Below are 20,496 nucleotides of genomic sequence, written 5' to 3' on the forward strand. Positions count from 1 at the left end.
TAGATGACTATCTCACCTTTCTTTGTTTCTTTTTTTAATTTCCAAACCTCCTATTTTCCGCTAATATCCTTCCAAGGTGATATTTGTGAGTGACGGTTCAACTTGTGTGTTTTGTTCCATTTTTATATTTTTATATATCCTTTTTATACTATATTATATTATACTATATTATATTACATTATACTGTATTATATTATATTATATTGTTATTAAAATGAGGTTATAAAGGTTTTCTGTTCGTTCAAAACCTAAAGCAGCAACTCTTGCAGTGACTCGACCGTTTTTCTGGTGTCATTTGGTCATATTTCACTGAAGCAGGTTACCATTGGCGGCGCTCAGCATCCGGGAGGCGGGCCCAGCGATGGCTGGAGACGAGGGTCGGAGCCGATGATGTAATTTGGCTCCATTGTGCTTTAATCTTGTTTTCAATTCCTCCGGCGGCAGGTTTCTTGTAATGATGTAGTGTGTGTGTGCCTGTGTGTGTGTGTGTGTGTGTGTGTGCGCATGCGTCTGTGCGTGTGTTTCCCAGGCCTCCACCTCCAGCAGAACACCTGTTTCTCCCAGGAGGAATCAGAGTGTCTCCTGCCCTTTTCAAACATTAGCTGGTTGCAGCCTTGAGGCTTTGAGGTTTAACAGCACTAATGAGATTTCACTCTGCGGCATCCAAACACATCGGAAGACATCGAAACGCATCGGAAAGATTTATCACCCTCTTTGGAACCGTTTCAGGTGGATGTTCCGGATTCGATTCTGGAGACAAGCAAGTCGCCTTGGGTCGCTTTGCTTTTGCTGCTGCCTCACTCCGTGACTGTGGCACAGCAATCAGCCTGACGTGTGAGTGTGTGTGTGTGTGTGTGTGCGTGTGCGTGTGTGATTGTGTGTGTGACTGACTGAGATGAGAGAGAGAGAGAGAGACTGTACAGGTCGGGGGAAAAAAAACTCTTGCAGACGGTCACCGGGTCGCGTGTCCTGTACTGGCTAAGTGGACATCAATGATGCAGCAGCGTGCACGAGCACGCGCACGCGCGCGCGCGCGCGCACACACACACACACACAGGTTGGGGGCTGCTGCATTATGGATACTGTCGTCCCCGTCGAGCTGTGAACTTGTTGGACTCACTGGCTAATGTTTCAGCAGCGTTTTGTCACTTTAAGTGCTTTAGTTGTGTTGATACACAAAGACGTACAAAGAAAAGATGCGGCAACAACCTCCATGGCCTTCAAGCCAAACGCAGCGTCTCACAGCTGAATACTTTTTGAGTTCGGACCTCGAGTTTGGCTCTGAGCCGAGTGGTTCGACCATGCAAACAGATTCCCACAACTAGAACTTTCTCAGCTCAACCAGGTTCACATCAACCAGGTTCAGATCTTTGGTTCAGATCTTTGGCTCCAATCTTTGGTGTAGATATTTGGTTCGGATCTCGCTCAATCAGAGTTCTGTAGCTTCTAACTCGGAGGAGTGGTCCTCCCCTGAAAGCCGTCTCCGAATTTGCTGGTTATAAAACAGGGTTGTGAGTCAGGAAGGTGCTGCTGATCTCCAGGATATTTATCGGTCCTGGGACTGCTGAGGCCAGGAAATATAAATGTGTGGTTGCCCCTGGCAACAGCACCATCCGCTGCACAGCGACGTACAGCAGCAGGAAGGAATCTCAGGTTTGGTTGCGTTGCTCTTTGTTTGTGGTGTCCGACCAAATACATTTACACACAAACAGTCGGGAAAATGGATCTGCAGTTCAGCAGAACCAGAAAAATCTGATCGGCTTCATTCGGATGTTTTACTTTTAAATCAGAAGCACTGAAACAAAATGATAATATAATAATACTGCATATAGCTTATCTGACGTTATCTTCATATAATAATAAAACAAAGGAGAACCTTTGTTTTGAATTTTAAAAAAAAGAACATAATAATAATCACAATAATAATAATGATAGTAATAATAATACCTAAACTTACAAGACCGCAGTGACGGCTGCTATTAAAATATCAGGCGTTAAAACAGAATGGTCACAGAGGTCAAACGTCAAAATAACTCCACTGTCCTGCTGACGACGAACTTGCCAGCTATTTTCTGCAATCAGGCAGCTAGCGTGCTGTGCCGTGTCTATTTCAAGAGCCAGAGGGTTTTTGGGTGTGTTTGACACACTGGCAAATCTCTGGTTACACACCAGCACCCACACACGTGTGACACGGAAAGTCAGACGCTGGGGTGAACTCTTCACATGTTCTGGGGTGATGAGGAGCAGGAAGCGACGCGTTGAGGACTAACCAGCTGTGGCTGTGGAAAGGTTCCGACCAGGTCCAACTGGTCTGGACTCGAGTGTCAACAACACTGTAGTCACCTGCAAAGATCTGGGGGACTGTTTCTTCTGAAGCTACTGGAATGTAAAAATAAACATCTTTGCAAGTTCTTGTTGTCGCCACCTACCGACCGACCGACTGACCAACCGACACACACGCACACACACACACACACACACACAGGAGCTGTCAGTCGGGATTGGGTCAACTTACGTCTGTGTCGGGCCCCTTGTCGGCTCCCGGGCAGCAGAAGGTGACAAGCTCATGGCACCTCTTGTGGACCACGAAGCAGCAAACTGTGGAGGGAAGAAGAGATGGTCAGATGGTTTCCATCAAAATCTGGAAAGGCGTCATAAACACAAGTCCTGGTAAATGATGGAATTCTGCTGAAGATGACGGGAATGTTAACAGAGAAAGAAATATAGATTATTCAATGTGGCTGTTTCAAAATCCTCCTTGCGCACAAGACAGCAGAAACCAAACGAGGACCCAGTGGTACCCAACCAAGACCCAGTGGTATCCAACCAAGACCCAGAGGAACCTCAATGAGAACCCTGTAGTACCCAGTCAGGACCCCCTAATACCCAACCAGGACCCAGTATTATCCAACCAGTAAAGGTACAGGTTGATACCTCAGTGATCATCCTGGATCAACATTTTAAAAAAATCTTGTTTTGGTCGAAATCAGATTCTTCCAACTTTTTCGATGAAGATATAATATCAACCATGGAACCAAATCTTGTTTGTTGTCCCTTTTTATTGCCATGAGTTTGGATGCTCGGTTCACATCCAAACCGAGTGTCCAAAACCGATCCAAAAACTCTTGACAAGCAGCACAAATTATTTTCTGTCATTTGGTCAACTGAGTGACTGACAGCCGGAGCAGAGAGAGACTGAAAAAGAGACAAGTCCAGATGGCCACGCACACACAGGCGCGCGCACGCACGCACGCACACACACACACACACACACACGTTCACACATTTTAAATGCACAGTGTACAGAGTACAGAGACAACATGGAACATGGAAAATTGCAAAATGTGAAGCTAATAGTCGCTCCAAGTTTACAGGAAATGGCCAAGTGATCAGGTCCAACCCTACTAGCTCGCATCAGTCCCCCCCCTTAACATAGGAAATGTCGCAGAGCCTCCTTGAAACGCTCCAATCTATAGACTATCTCCAACAAGCCAAGGATCACTGGGCCAAACGGCTTCCTCTTAAAGGGCGGAGATTCAGCCAAAAACAGGAAGCTACTGCTCGCTTATCGACATTCAACTTCTGAGAGGAAACTGGTTTGGTTCACAATTTCACAGACGGATATGTGAAATGAGCCCCCGTGGGTATGTGAAATAAAAATCATTCAACACAGCATCAAAAAAAAACACAACTGCAATGCGCAAAGTGTTTGGAGAAACACGCCCCAAACATTTCTATGCTCAATTAATGGAACCAGTGAGATTTCTGCCATTTTAAAAGCTAAATTAAAACACAGAGGCAGACACGCTGAAAGCCTGGCAGCTGACCGACCAACCAACCAACGTGTTCTCTGCCGGTCGCCACTCAGCACCGGCTGACCTTGGCTGACCTCCATTAGCGGTTTCCAGTTGACTACAATACACTTTTTGTTCTATTCTGCCCCGATTTTCACTTTTTTATGTCATCCAGACGTTCTTTCAATGGGGTGATGGGAAATTGCGTCTCTCTCACACACACACACACACACACACACACACACACACACACCGAACATCCTCACACAGCGCCACCCTAACCCATTAACGTTTTCTTGGAAATTCTGGCTTCTTCCACTCTGTGGAAGCAGATCTTTTCATTTCCTGATAAAGTGGCACGATGATACAAAGAGATCGATACCAAGTGACCAGGCACGTTGACCAGAGTGAACAAAATGATGATCAAGTCACATGGAAACTGACCGCCGATGTCTTTTTATCTGCAAAGCTAATTAACGGAGCAGCATCATTTAAAAGCTGTGACATGTTAATGTGCAATAAAACCAAAGGTGGTTTTGTTGCGGGATGAGAAGGAGAGTGATGGAAGCTGTCTGAACCCTTGGCACCCCGAACACAAACCTCAAATATACACAAAACCTTAAAACTGTAAAGCTCTCCTGCAACATCCTGCAACATTAAATTCACCAATCAGAGCAGGAACACCAGCAGTTGTCAGAAATGCTGAAAATCCTCACACAGAATATTGGAGTAGTAGTAGTAGTAGTAGTAGTCGTGTTGGTAGCAGTAGTAGTACTGCGGTTCACCATCCTTGTATCTCGAAGCTGCTTTTATGTTTGTTTTTCAAGAAAAAAAACAAACATTATTGAATTATTTATGCTTCTGCATTGGACTGGAATGGAAATAATAATCTATAAAGACCTTGGTGGGAGGGGGTATTGGGCAGGGGGCTGTGCCGGCCAATCAATACACCACCACAACTCGGCCGGGCTATCCTGCCCCCTAGAGGCCATCAGTCAGCGCAGTCAATAAGAGAGAATGTGAAACATAAATCACACAGCCAGAAAAAAAACATATAAATAAATAAACAGCGAGGGCGGCGCCGACCGCTCATAGATCTCACTGGATTGGCTTGCAAAAATAAATCATCCGGCAGCCAGAAGACCAACAGGTGGCACTAATTTTAGCCCTGAAAAGACAGAAAATTTCAAAATACTAATGTGTCAGTTCAGTAGTTTTTGTTCAAGTACAAATTAGCTTCAGAAACTTGTTGATATTGTTGGGGAAAATGCACAATACAAAGACGACAAAGAGACATAAAAACAACAGAAACAATAAAAGTTCAGGACATCCCCAAACCTTCGGATCTCTGCAACTTTAAGTTTGACAGAAGGGAAACTTTTGTTCATGTTTATTTTCCAGAAACATCTTGAGAAGAACCTGGCAGCGAGTCTTTTAATCTTGAGGGGGAAATCCTTGCATCCTCCTTGGCTTAAAACTTATAAACTATTTACACCATCACAGAAACTTTCCTCACTGATCCATAACCACTGATGAAATACTAAAGATCCCCTCTACAGCCGTGGCACTTTGTTGTCGAGTGGCTCTTCAGCTGAGAAGGTGGAGGTGGAGGTCTAGGAGGTCTAGGAGGCCCAGGAGATCAGGGAGGTTCTTAACCACAAAAAACTCTCAGAACAGACCAGATGCTGCCATGACGCAAGTTTTAAGAAGGGGACCTTCACTTGCTCCACGTATAAAGGGTAGAGAGAACCCTGAAGAACCCTAGAAAACCTTATAGAACCCTGGAGAACCCTCTGTGCTGGGCTACCTGTGTATCGCTAAGAAGTCTCCAAAGTAAATCAGTTTCATCACTGCTGAGTTGAGTCACTGAATAGCAAACACACACGCACACACACTTCAGCAGCACGACAACAGAAACGGCAACACAAACGGTGACAATGGCGTATGTGTGAGCGACACACACGCACACTGAGCCCGAACGATGCATCATCGTCGTCGTCGTCTCTCAGTGGGACAGACGGAACTGTGAGTAATGGCTGAGGTTCATTGTACTGATTAATTCACTCTCCAGTGAATCAAATGAAGTGAGTCCAGACGTATCCAACCCTGACTGGTTTAAGCTGAATTTGGCAAAAAGAGGGAGGGGCCAACCACCTGACTGAGGGGTGCAACCACTAACCTAGGGAGAAGGTTCAGTGCCCTTTATGATGTCACAAAGAGCTTGTTTGTACGACGCATACACACACACACACACACACACACACACACACACACTGAAAGGTCGAGCAGTAGAAGACAGACCTTTAGAACTGATTGATCAGATCGATATCAATCAATCCAATAAAGGGTGAAGCCTCCACGACGGTAAGTGTTTAAATTGTGCCCGTTTCGTAAAGTTTGCCGTTTACTCTTCACTCCAGCACCGGCAAACTGAGGAAGTGAGGCTCAGCAGCGACCAATCACAGCGGAGTGGGCTGGGCGGGAGGCGTACACGGAGGAGGCCGGGGGTGGAGTGAAGTGAAACAGAGCGTTTTCGGGGGAAGCAGGAAATACGAGGAAACGAGCAGCGAGATACGCAGATCTACAAAGCTTGTAGTGCGGGGAATCGTGTGTTGCTACTCTGGAGGGGCCAGAAATCAAATACAAAGGCCCGAAAATTAGTATAATAGGTGACCTTTAAGTTAGCGGAAAAAAAAACAAAACTGGTTCAGAACGTGAAAACGAGACGGAAGGAAAAAATGGGAGTAAAAAAAACAAGAGGAAAGGGGCGGAGCTTTAGGAGGAACCACAGAAACCTCAGCTAACAGAAGGATTGTACAGATTCCCAGTGCGGAACCCCACAAACTCAGTTTGACTTCATTCATTTATTCAATTCATCATTATTATTATTATTATTATTATTATTATTGTTATTATTATTATTGTTATTATTATTTTATTAGGTCAATAAACCAGCAGCAGCTTCATCAGATGGCCGAGGCTCCAGTTTCTTTTGCAGCTCCGCCAGTGAGACGATGACCTCATCCTGCACAGCAGCAGCTCATGAGCCTCTTAGCAAGACACACACACACACACACACACACACACACACACACACACACACACACACACACACACACACACACACACACACACACACACACACACACCTCTCTCCCTCTCTCCCTCTCTCTAATCCTTTATGACAGCTCAGCGTCCAGGTTGCTTTCACTAAAGTGTGATTACACTCGACCTCGCCAGGCTGACGCCCAAAGAGATTGAGATGCTTGTGCACCCACAAATTTTTATCATTATCATTATTATTGTTTTTGAGTACAAAGAAACACTGAGTAAGGCGAACATGAATGCTCACGTAGGTTTTTTTTCGAGTCCCAGTAAATCAATTCATCAAATCAGCGGCTCACTATCATCTTTGTTCACACTGCGGACGATGTGACATCCCCACTTGCTATTTGAGATTGCAGGGTTTCAGCAGCTGGACTCTGATTAACCCCCCACCGGCCTGGTGCTGTACAGACCTCCAGCTCTCCGTCCTCTCTGCTCCTCCTCAGACAAACTCAACTCTTCAGGAACAGGAAGTGAGTCGTGTTCTCCACAGAGTGCTAGCTAGAGCCTAAGTCCTAGCTCACACACTGTGAGCTAGCAATACTGTATACTCGCTACTGTGCCAACTACCGTCTTGCAGCCAAGTTGAATAAATCAAGGGGAGGCCAGCTGGAGGGCGCTGTGGCAATGAAAGGTGCTTCATTCTTTCTGTTTCCAAGAGTTTGAGTCAGAAAAAAAATGCGAAAATGATCGCACAAATGTAGAGAAACTACTATAAGACCCTGTATGCTGTGTCTTTAATATATTATACGTAGCAAAAAAAAAATGCTGTCCTTTTGTAATTGTATATTATACATTTGTATATAATGATTGTGTTTGGAGTCTTGCGCTGTTCACTGATTAACATTTGCATAAAAAGCAGGAAAGAGCACATCCCATTGCACAAGCAGTGAACTGAATAAAGACACAGAATCAACTTTTAAAAAGCCTGTGAGTTAGCAAGCTAGCGAGAAAACCCCCGGGATGAGAGTGGAAGTAAGTGGTAGGGTCCAGTCTTAACGGGATTTCAGGAGGAGGCCGGTTAATCCCGGGCAGAGCCAGCTGGGGGCGCCGCAGGGGAGGGAAACAAACCGCAGGGAGGCGGGGGAAAAAACACACACATCGGGGGCTCCTGGTGGCAACATTTGGCGCTAATCTTGTTAAATAAGGCAGGAAAATTATCTCTGCACCGTTTCAGTTTAAGTCATGTGAGCACCCATTGACCCGCTGGTAAGGCGATGGAGGTGGGACCTCCTGCCACTTTCTGATATTCTGCAAGGGTTTTTTTTTTATTATTATTATTATGATGATCATTTCATTTATTTCTCTGATCAAAGCTCGCTTGTTCTCTCGTGTTCAGATCAGTTAAAAAAAAAAAAAAAAGAAGAATACTTTGAGAACTTCTTAAGATCTGAAGATCGGAAGATCTGCAGGAATGCAGAAATGGAAAAAAAAAATATTTGAGTGAGTAAAACTCTCTCAAACTATCCCTGAGAACGTGCATCTGGAAAATTCATCCAATTTTGAAAAATTGAAAGAAAATTCATTTGAAAAAAATCTGAACGTAAAATCAGTGTAGAAAGTCTGAGTTGCAGGTGTTTGTCATGCTGACAGGTAACAGACAAATCAGCACATCAGCTCCAGATTGTCACCGGGGCCCTGTGGCCTCTGAAGAAACACATCCCCAGGATGACAATTCAACAGAGCCGACTAATAAATAGAAAACAGTGGGACACCATTTGGGTGAGAAACAGTTTCTTGTCCGAGATTTCCAGACACCCCCTGGAGGCTGCAGCCGGGATGGCAACAGACTTGAGGTGTGAATTTTTGATGACCGTGCGAAGAACGGAATGTTTCTGTGTTGAGCAAAACGAGAAACAGGAGCAAACACATGGAACTACATGGAAAAACTTCTCATATAGGAGCCGCAGCTCCATTTTATTGACCAGTTTGACTGGATCGCAGTTACATTGCTTCTCTTGCCGAAGCTGATTCCCTCTTCAGCCACAATCGACGTCCTGAAGCACACAGACAAAATAAAACATCAAGTGTATCTCTTTTTTTATAATAAAACCAAAGAAAGCTGTGAATTTTCACAGCTTGTCAATTTTTTTCCGCCAGTTGCATCCGTCAGTGTGAAAGATGCACAACCACAGTCACACCAACAATTCGGCTCAAACGTGGCTTTTTTCTAGCCAAAAAAAACAAGACACCAAGATTTTTCCAAGCTTTGAAACCGCGTCACATGCACGGAAAAAATGTGCACGCCTGCCTCTAGCGCCCATTCACAATGATATCATGCAGGGAAGATTATGTGGGAGGCGGTGGGAGGTGGGGAGAGGGAGGGGGCGGGGCTTCCATCACTGCAGAGACTATAAATAATGGGAGGAGATTAGCGGCAGTGTGGCCGCACACGCCTGCTGGTGTCTGCCCACCTGTAAGAAACGCAACACACACACACACACACACACACACACACACACAAAAACACACTGTACAGAGGGGAGCAGCTCAAGTCGCCTGGCCGCGCCCACCACACCGCCCTTCCCCCGACTGAGGCTCCCTTATTAAAAATTAACCGTCATCATCATGGTGTCGTCCAGCCGGAGAAATAATGAGACAATTCCTCCAATAATATCCAGAGAGATTTATCAAGTTTGAGAGGAGGAGGAGGAAAATGGGAGGGAGGGGAGGACGAGGAGGCAGAGAAGGAGGAGGAGGAGGAGATTTTGACTCCTCCAAGGAAGCCGATTGGTTTGATCACATTCTTGTAACAATTAGCTTTTTTAGCATCAAGCTACAAGCATCAGAAAACGGAAATTTCCGTGACTAGCTTTAGAGTGGAGAGCGGTCACATGACGAATTAGGGAGGAAAAGATCAAAGTAAGATGTCGCCTCCAGTGGAAGTGGAAATGAGAGAGAAGGGGGGGAGGGTGGAGGAGGGGGAGGAAGGAGCGGAGGAGGTGGAAGCAGAGGGGAGGAGGAGGTAAAGGTAAACAGCAGCGTCTCCTCGGTTCTTTGCTCCCTTGCATCGTCACTTCCTGTGACATCACTGTCTGTCACATCACACTGTTTTGTTTTTTTTTTACTTGCTGCTGCGGCGGCAACAAACCGCGACTCCTGCTGCAGCTGCCTGCAGGTGGCGTCGACCACTCCTCTGCGGTCGTAAGTTATTTCACAACAGAACCACATCCTCTCGTCGCAAACGTCAGGTTGGAGCTTGACAAACAGCTGCAACACACTGCACCCACACGACACTTAGGGAGTCGAGAGTCGTTCAGTTTGAACCAATTCACTAGGTATAGTGATAGATAGATATACAGTTGAGGCCAAAATGATTAGCTGATGAAATTAGACAAATTCTTGATGTCTCCATGGAAATGAACCTTGGCAACAAGTGTTTATGATGTATCCAAATTAACAAAGACAAAATGTCCACTAAGTGTGATAAAGATATTTTATTGACACACGGAGTTAAAACAAGAAAGGGCAAAAATGAGACGTCCAAAATCATTAGGCCCCTGTTCATTAATAGTCAATAGAGTCCCATTCTGCGCCACAACTGAACACAACATTTTAGAAGTTCTTAATCGTTATTGGCACAGGACGTCTCCTGAGGGATTTTGGCCATTATTCCATTGAAAATTGTTCCAACTGCTCCAAATTGCATGGTTTCCATGCATAGACATTCCCTTTGAGGACCCACCAAAGATTCTCAATACAATTGAGGTCTGGGCTTTGGGCGCTTTCAAAGCTGATTGGTTTATTAAGTGCGTTTTGAAAGCAAAAATTTACATGGTGGGGTGGGGGGGTAATATTGACTACGCCATCATTTAACACCTCATTCTTCACTATTTTTCATATAAAGAAAGCCAAAAAGTGTATTTTATGGTCCAAAATGTTCCAAACACTTCTAAATTGCACTGGTGAATGTTTGATGGTATGAAATTTTAGCAATGCTGAAAACATTGGGAAGAATTTTGGAAAATGTTCCATAATTCCAGGATGTCTAATCATTCTGGCCTCAACCGGAGATACAGTTCTATCAACATATTTGCTGCTTTGTTTTTCAGAAACTTTAGAACACAACAGAAGATACAAGAGGTTTAATTTTAATTTGGTAATATTAATTATGCATTTTCATCTATTTGATTGATGGAGAGCCTTTATTGTCTTTGTGCAAAACACAACAAAAGTACTATGACGCAGTTACAGTGCAAGAAATTCAATGGTGTTTTGATTCCAAGTTGCTTCACAAACTACTGAGTAGCCAGAAATAAATTACAGCCAAACTACTGCTTAGCACCGAGTGAAGTTTCTTTTTCCTTCGTTGACTTACACGTCCAAATATGGTTGTTGGAATCGGGGTGCTCCCGCTGCTAACGTCGCTAATATCACCAGCAGCTTCCTGCCAGAGGAAACAACAGCCAATGACAAGACAGCAGAAAGGAGAGCAGGCAGCTGCCAACAGGAAGCAGTGACCGATAAGAACTCTGAAGACAGAGTTACGGCCACCACTGCTTGAGGAGGCGGAGCCAGCAGGCAGAGCCACCAGCTGGTAACGAGATTTAAGCAGAAAGGGGAAGCGGAGCTATGACCAAGTTGTCACAGGTAAAAAACGGAGAGAAATGTTGTAGGTTTTTCTCTTCCAGATGTTTTGTGACAGAGAGGAAAACGCGGTGTGCTAGTGGTTAGCTTTAGCATCACAATATGGCCTCTCCCAACATGCTAACATACTATCCTACCCTGTAGCCCCGCCCCCAGCAATCACCATGGTATATACACCAGGTACACACACACACACACACACACACACACACACACACACACACACACACACACACACACACACACCTCCACCCAGTTGCTGCAACGTGGTTTGACAGCGCAGTGGCGGTGAGCGGAGCCACCAGGAGGCGCCGAGGCTAAATTTAGCTCCTGTGAGAAGACAACAGATGACGTCCCGACAACTCGACCACAAACCAGGTCAAGAGGTCACCAAAGAAAAAAGACCCAAAGTGCTGCAGGTGTGCGTTCACAACCATCAGACGCCAGAGCGAAACAACAAGGCAATCACCCAACCTAACCCAAACCAAGCAAACTGAACAAACCTGAACCAAACCCAACCAAATTGAACTGAACTAAACTGACCCGAACTGAACCGAACCGAACCAAATCGAACTAAACTGAACTGAACTAAACTGAATCGAACCCAAGACACGCTGACGACCTGGTCAGGAGAGAATATTTTCTATTTTTTTTTAATTAGTTTTAATTTCAGATGTTTTTCTTCTCGACTCCTCAAACCAGCACCAATCACCAACACAGACAGACAGACAGACACAGCCTCACTATCTCTCTAGCGCCTCCCTGAGCAAAGTTCAGGCTCCATAAAGATCCACAGCAGCAGCATAACAAGCAGCTTGTGTCTTTTCTTTTCCTTTCTCTTCTTTTTCTTCTTTTCTTTTCATACTGCAGGCCAGAAAAGGAGGTGGAGCCAGCAGCAGCCCGTCAGAGTGAGATAAGTTGTAGGTCAGTGACGTCAGCTGTCATTAGCTAGCAGCAGAGGGCTGGTGCATGTGTGTGTGTGTGCGTGCGTGCGTGTGTGCGTGGGTGCGTGGGTGCGTGGGTGGGTGCGTGTGTGCGTGCGTGCGTGCGTGCGAGCGTGCGTGCACACGCGCGCACACACAGTGGTGGCCCAGTGAAGTGGCAGAGTGACTGCCTGCCTGCTGGCCAATAGGGGGACGGCAGCAGCCCGGAGGACAGGAAATGACACACACATGATGAATGAAACTAAAAAGGGTTGAAGTTGGCTTTTCACAGACACAAAGGGAAACACACACAGACACACAATGGGGCCAGACCCCTGTCTGAGGGGCCAGTTTTTGGCTGGTTAATGACCTTAGCAGCATCAGAAGAAGAAACAGGCTCCTCCCACAGTCTTCTCTGACTCCTCCCACACTCCTTCCTGACTCCTCGGTTACGGTCAGGATGAAACTAAGCGAAAGCATCTCCTGTCTTCTTCGTTGGTGCCTAGACCAGAGCCACAGGAGCCGGGCATCGTGACTACTAGCATAGTATCCAAACAACGGCTAACTAGCTTCAGTGGCGGGGAGAAGAAGATCAACAGAAAGTTGTAACAATTTTCAATGGAGTCTAAATTTTAACATCGGTCAACATCGGTACCTGGTTGTGATTTAGCCCCGTACAAATAAGAGATGATTTATTGACCGATTGATCAAATTAGAGATACAATGAAACTGTTGCCTGAATTAAATCCACTAGGTTAGAAGTGTTTGATAAAATAATAAAATTAGTATTGACTGTTTTTTCTGATCAATCAGACGACTAGTGGGGAATTTTCCAACAAAATTAAGGGAACGGAGGAAATGAAAGATGTGTTGCTGGAATATAAATATATATAACATATACAAATCTACATTTTTGACCTGCTTCCACCTTTTAGGTCAACACAAAACATAGTTATCATAATTTTAAAAAGGTCTCCAACCCTAAAAAGATTACATATGTTTTAACACTGATGGCAAAAGGTATTCAATATACGGCCATTTCAGTTTAGCTGTTAAACCAACGGGCACCGCCAATGCTGTTGTTTGGGCGGACGTGACGTCACAGCATTGGTGGCTTGTCAAACGAGCGAGCTTACCTGGAAACAACTAAACATTGATTGAAAATGACACCTCTCTTGTCATAACGACAGTTAAACGTTTCTCCTAATATTATCTTTCCTTACAGCGCCGTCAGGAAAAGAGCCCAGATAGTTAAACGTTTCTGCTTGTACAATCTCACGCAAGTCTGCGGCTGAAACCGCTGAGACCGCAACCGCACCTTGTCGAAAACACTCCTCAGGGTGGGTACGTTTGAAAATGCTGCCTTGCCCGGATTCGTGTAAACGCAGAAACTTTTATTTATTTATATTTTCACCTCTTTTTCAGGAAACCATCACAGCCTATAATGGACAGGTCAATTTTGCGTAATTAAGTAATTTTATTGATTTCATTTCATTTATTTTGACTGAAACCATTCTGAACTGAAATAAAATGTCATTTTTTCTTAAAAAGGAAACAAATTGCTTGTTTTTATTAAGTGATCAGTCTTATTTTCTATTGTATACTTATATATATATGGGCTTTAATTAAGCAAACATATATTTTATCCGATTAATCGATGAAATATTCAATAGCTTTGCAAACCTTCTTTTTTACTTTTTATTTATTTCTTTTGGGTCGGCGGACTGGAATATTGAGGCAGGAAACCAGGAAATGCCAGGAAATGTTTGTGAACTTTTACTGGCACGACTCCCATGCTGTGTCTCAATTCAGGGTCTGCATCCTTGAAGTGCGCATTTTGAAAGGAAGTTGCGTCATAGCACTGCGCGAAGGCTTGTCCCAATTCCAGAGGGTGCTTAGGACGCTCAAAATGCGTATTCGGAATGCGCCCTCGTTTTAGCCGATTCCAAGGATGCACCGCTACTATCCTTCTGCATACTTATGTATCCCATGATGCTTTGCGTGCAGCTGCAAAGCGTCGTGAGATCCTGGGAAGTCAGCTGAAATTAGCGGCATGTACTGGCAAAGACACTTCATATACATTTAAATATTGAAGTTTCACATAAAATATTCAGTTTTAACATCAGGTTTTTATTTATTTGAATATCGAACAACATCGTTGGATGGCGAACCAAGGGTCAGCTTGATACTATAAAAACGTCACTTCCGGGTCTGGCCAGCAGGAGGGAACGGCGGTGACGCAACGAGGAAATACGCCAAAGGCTAGACCGTCCCGAGTGGTTACCGGGGAGGCGGAGTTTAGTCCGTCCTTCTAGGCTGGGTACTCGAAGAACGCTTCCTTCAAACGGAGGACACTCGGTGTCAAGGGTGCAGACCCTGAATTGAGACACAGCACCAGTCACCCTTAACATGGACCTTTGAAGCTTTGTGTTCTAAAGTAACTCGAAGCAGAAGTTCAACTCTGTCGTTTATCCACACCGTCTTCACGAGCGATCTTTCTTTAGGTTCTCCGTGGCGCTGATGTTTTTAGCGAGCTGCTGCTTCTTTAAACACTGCGTGCTTCACGTGTTCTTATCCTTCTTCCGCCTTCAGGGAGTAAACTTGCGGCACCACACCAGGCCTGGCATAGGTACTACGTCGTTTTCACTCGTTTCCAGCGTATCCGTGTGAATGGGATTTTTTTTTTTAAATACAGCTTCGTGTAAACACGTTTAACGGCTAAACTTAAACAGACGTATTTTGAAATACCTTTTGCCATCAGCGTTAAAATATATGGAATCTTTTCAGGGTGGGAGACCTTTTTAAAATTATGATAACTATGCTTTGTGTTTCATGTCCACTTTAAAGGTGCGGCTGAAAGAAAACAGCAGCGAGAAGATGATGAGACGCTACAGCTGCCATCAACCTGCAGCCACGACCTCCCGACCTCTGACCTCCCGATGCTGCCTCGCCACCAGGCTGACCTCCTCTTTATCACCATCACCATCATCATCATCATCATCATCATCATAATGGCAACATTAACTTTAATCCTCAGTAGGAGGGATTAAAAACACAGGGATTATTTAACAGCCATGCAGACAGTAAACAACAGTGAACTTAAGAAGCTGTTAGCCTAGACACACAAACACACACACACGCATGGACGCACGCACACACGCACACACACACAGCTGTCCACATGAGCAACACATGCATGTTCGTGCGACCAAAGTCTCCGACACGTCGGTGAGTCACTTGATCACCGAACACTGACTCACTCAGTGTACGAGTCTCTTCTCAACTCTAATTCATTCATTCATTCATTCATTCATTTTTTTTTTCTTTTCAATGGGAGCACAAACGCAAAGAATTGCCTTGTGATTTCTGGAGGGTTCGTGTAAAACAATGAGGTATAAAGAAAACAACCAACCACCAGTCAGTGTTTCATATCTTTTAACAATTTTTTTTTTTTTAGCTTGTTTGTCTCCCAAGTGTGACGAAAACACATTTTCATTGTCTTTACAACCAGCAAACAGGAATTCCAGCAAACACACAAATCTAAAGTGGCTGAAGCGTGACTGTGAAAACTGTATTGCATCATCACAACGCTGAAAAAGTCTTCTTCAAAACCACCCCCACAAGTCTCTTGCCTTGTTTACAATCAGTGCTGCCCCCTACATAAAGTCCAGGAAGCCCCATTGATGGTGTATAGCATAAACTACAAACACCCTTAGAACCAAAGAAGCAGGTTTACTCACTTATACATAAACATTTTATGTTGTTTCAGTTTAAAAAGGAAGCTGAAGACTAAACCTGGTTCTTGGCCAAAACCTCTCAGACGTTTCACAACATGAAACCACAATCAGGTTCTCATCAGAATTACTCGAACAATACAATAAAAGCAACACAATCAACTCAAATAAAGGTTAGCAGACTTTGTGTCTAACCCAACATTCATATAGGATGCCATCATTTATTTATTTATTTTTAATCCACCCATATAATCATGGGACGTCCTCTTGGAAGGTCAGGACATGAAACGTTGTGTTCTTTTCTAGTTTACATCACACAACATTCCAGGAGGTCAAACAAAAACAAATGTAAAATGATGAATTTTGACTGGATGAGTTTTAACTTCGAGGATGTAACACATGATTTATTTTCCCATTTTCCTTCTAAAAGCTTTAAAGCCTGAACCCAGAAGAGCAGGTCAGAGTTTTTTTTGTTTTGCTTTCACCTGTGACACATCAGGGATCTACTTGTTCTCTGTGATTCAGGGATTATTAAGCACTTTGCAATCTGGGGCCAGATTAAACAGTTATAAAGATTATTTATTAGAGCAAGAAAGTCCTCGTCTGTCTGCTGTAGGAGGATTAACTATTAACTGGGGAACAGAGACTGAAATGTAGCCGGGAATTTTAGTGGGTGCGCTGCAAACATGTTGGATATGATGTCAGGTCAGATCCACAATGCTAATCCCTTTAGCATTAGTGTCCAGTGTTTAGAAGTCACTAGTTGTGTTTTTCACAACAAAAACAAAAAAATGCATGTTACAAAACGGCTACCTTTTAATTTTTTTCCAAAGCACAAAGAACAAAAGACAAAATCAGGAGGCAGCTCCGCCCCTGTCTCCCACAACAACAACAATGGAGCACATTTGAGGTGACTCGTCTGTTAAAGAGCCTCCAACTGTCACAGCAGCATCCATCAGTCCATCGTGAACAGCATGGACAAGGATCTGCTTGGTCGTCCATCAGTCAGTGCGTTTACATCGGAGTTCTCACCTTGTCCCCGTATACATGCAGCTGAGAAATTCGAATTATTGACGGGAACGTGTCATCCTCCCAACACTAGGGGGTGGAGTGAGTCTTTTCAGCTGGTCAGCTGCTTTCGGTTGACTCACTGACAAAAAATGTGAACGAAAAGGTAGAAATATAAATACGAACGAATACGTGTTTGTTCAGGGCTGCGCAAAGCCGGAGCCCTGCATTTGCTGCGCTACCTTTTTAAAAAGGTCTCCGTTGCGCGTTATTTTATTATGTCTCTATTATCTCTTTTAGAAGAGAAAGCATCGCCCCGGTCTCATCCTCTCTCCAAATGTCAACATTCTTATTCACGTTTGCCAGGTTGTTTCGCGCCGTCTGTTTTGTTAGACGACGTAGTTGTGCGGTCATGAGTCGCGAGAGCGAGGCGTGACGCGTGCGCACTCGCGTTGTCCAGTTAATAGTCCGACTAAGGCGTATACATGGCAGAGAAATTCGAATTCCAATCGCATTATCTGGGTGTCTCAATCGGAGTCCTCCGATTCCAATCGGAGTTCTCAAACTACGATCATAATCGGACTAAGGCAATAATTCGAATTTCTCTAGTGTGTCTCAGTGGTACCGATAGAACTTCCTGGCTGGTGGTGACTCAATATCAGCTCAACGTACTTTCTGAATAGACGGTTCAGTTTATGAAGGTCTTGGTGTCACTCCTCAGTGGAAGATAACCGTGTCTTGGCCAATGCGATATCATCCACTATCAGACTCGGCTGAAGGTCGGTACACTTGTAGATCATTAACTGGCAGTGTGAACGATAAAACTGATCCAAAACTGAAGTGGAGAATTCCTTCATTCCATCCAGCAGTGAGGAGCTTCCTTTGGTTTTTTTTTCTGGGCTCGCGAAGAGACACCATTAAGTCCAGTTGGTTTGATCCTGAACAGCAATTCCAAACAGCCAATCAACTGAGACCATGAGGCTATTCCGGTGGGGGGAGAAGGAGAAGGGTGTTATTGTAGCAAGACGTCCGCTCTAGAGTTCGATCGCCGCCCACCTTCTCAGGACTTCTGCCTGTAACTGCCGCACCTGTGTCATTGGTATCGACTGACTGGGCCTGTTTAATCAAGTCAGAGCTCACATTTTCAGGAAGAGCTCAGACTTGGAGGGAGAGGCGCTGGATCGATCTGGTCCACCGAGTCAACGCTGCCAAGTGTCAGCAGGAGGTTTGATCAGGTTTGATCCGGTATGAAGCACTCACCGGATAAACCAGACAGAAGGCAAGTCGGCTGGTTGGTGAGGTTACACAGTGATTCTCAAGCAGCAACGCAACAATTATACAGACTTGACTGTCCATGAAGTTTCGGTCGGTGAAACCCGAGGCATTGATTTTCCACTCTAGAAAAATAATCTGAGAGAATTTTTAGTCTCAGACCATCCAGCCAGTCGATGCCGAGTTCAGCAGAGAAACTGAGCCGAACCAGAGTCTCCAGTCTCTTCCAAAATGCAAAGTTGCTCAAAAAAAAAAAAGAAAAAAAACAAGGCCGCTCCACTGGAACGTCAGATCAATTTGACCAACAATATTTGCATTTATTGACTGGGAACTACATCGAAATGAGCCAGCCAAACATTCTGGTTAAAAGCTACCCTTGCCTGAAGCCGAGTCTGCAAAATCCATCAACAGCAGATACCAGCAGACCTGGGCAAAGTACGGCCCGCGGGCCACATCCGGCCCGCTGCGTGTCCTTGCCCGGAACCATGAGAGGCCAGTCATAAATTACGCGATCTACCGGTCGATCGCAAAGGTAGTTTGGCTCGATCAAATGGAGAGAGAGAGAGTCAGGAAGATACTTCCTACCAAAGTTTCCCGGGACTTTTGTACGATTCGCCACCAGTACCCCCCGCCCTGCCCCGCCGTCGACAAAACTTCCGTGGCCCTCTGGCACGATTAATGCTTGTCATGTGGCCCCTTGCAAAAAATGATTGCCAACCCCTGATCAACAGTTTAGTCTGAGTTTAGTCGAATTTGAGAGATTCTGGAGCAGGACAATCATTTAAAACAGTGAGACATCAGTGACAAGCAGAACAGAAAAAAAAACATATAATGAATCTTCACTTTACTGCACCTCTTTTAGAACACAGTGCTTACAAATTGCGAACATCAAACACGCGAGGAGGCTTTGATGACTAGGAGCAGGAATGAGCGAATCAATAGTTTGTGTTTAACCTTGTTTGAACCCAAGAGGCCTTGACAGAGGAACTGGAGCTTTTGCTGATACAGACTAACCCTCAGTAGGGAGGTGGGGGCGGGGATTTTACAATTGATCTTGTCTATTGTTTTGTTATCAGCTGAGTTGTCAGTCTACTGACACTGGACAATCCTAAAACCACGATGAACCCTCATGAACTCAGCAGACTGACAGGAAACGACTGCATCGTCTTTTTTTTCTTTCTTTTTTTTAAAGACAGCAGTTGACAACTCGCTTCGTTACATATGGAAAATGGGGAACATAAAAGACACCATGTTGGCTGCCGACCAGCACCGGGAGGATCGGATCAATATTTTGCATTTAACCATGTTGCAGCAGCCAAGAGCCCTTTTGCAAGAACTGGGAACCTTTGCTTATTTGGACTGTCATAACGTAACATTATATCTAAAGGCCTTGTCGTGGTTCACGGAGGCTCATCAGCTGAAACAAGGCGTCGTCTCAAGAGTTTATGACCGTGTGCCATCGCAACAATACAGGACGGTGTTCAAGATATGAGAGGGTAGCTCATAAATCTTTACAATTTTCCAACTCTGAAAAATGATATGAGAAATCCAATGCCCGCCCTGTATTTGTTCACGTTACTGCAACGATGAGTTGTTACTTTCGTTATTGTTGTTGTTCTTGTCGCAACCCCTTCACGATACTGTTCTCGGAACCTTTCTTTTTTTTTTTTTGCTGCTAAGTGCTACAGGAAGTGAGCCACCGTTAATGCTCTCACAGACGGACCACACAGATCTCAGACGGCGGTCTGTGCAGTGGAGGACTGGTGGGAGACTGACTCACTGAGGATGAACTGAGAGAAAAAAGAAAAGGTGACACACAATGAGGAAGAGAACGGAGAGTCCCCAGGACACCCCTGAAGATGAGCACTGAGCTGCTCCTGTAAAAACCCTGTCAAGTACTACAGCAGAACCACAGCACACTGCCAGTACCTCGACTGAACCTTAAAAAAAGGCAAGGGAATCCATCCAACTATCTCAATTTCAATTTATTTATTTTTCAAAAGGACAATTTGCAGTAAACAGCACCCCATTTTGCAGGGATGTAATTGTACCCAATTTCAGTCACGGGGCTGG

At 44.7% G+C, this 20,496-nt stretch overlaps 1 protein-coding gene across 1 annotated transcript in view; it reads right to left on the reverse strand.

Moving 5' to 3' along the window:
- The window catches only part of LOC142902585 (protein kinase C alpha type-like), a 71,552-nt gene that overhangs the window by 37,402 nt on the left and 13,654 nt on the right, over positions 1-20,496 (reverse strand). Inside the window, exon 3 of the mRNA XM_076047787.1 lies at positions 2,516-2,598. Within this exon, the coding sequence (XP_075903902.1) occupies positions 2,516-2,598 (83 nt within the window). The remainder of the gene's footprint in view (positions 1-2,515; positions 2,599-20,496) is intronic.

This window comes from Nelusetta ayraudi, unplaced genomic scaffold, assembly GCF_046127955.1.
Source record: "Nelusetta ayraudi isolate G7.1 ecotype Tasmania unplaced genomic scaffold, CSIRO-AGI_Nayr_v1 ptg000095l, whole genome shotgun sequence".
Lineage (NCBI taxonomy): Eukaryota > Metazoa > Chordata > Actinopteri > Tetraodontiformes > Monacanthidae > Nelusetta > Nelusetta ayraudi.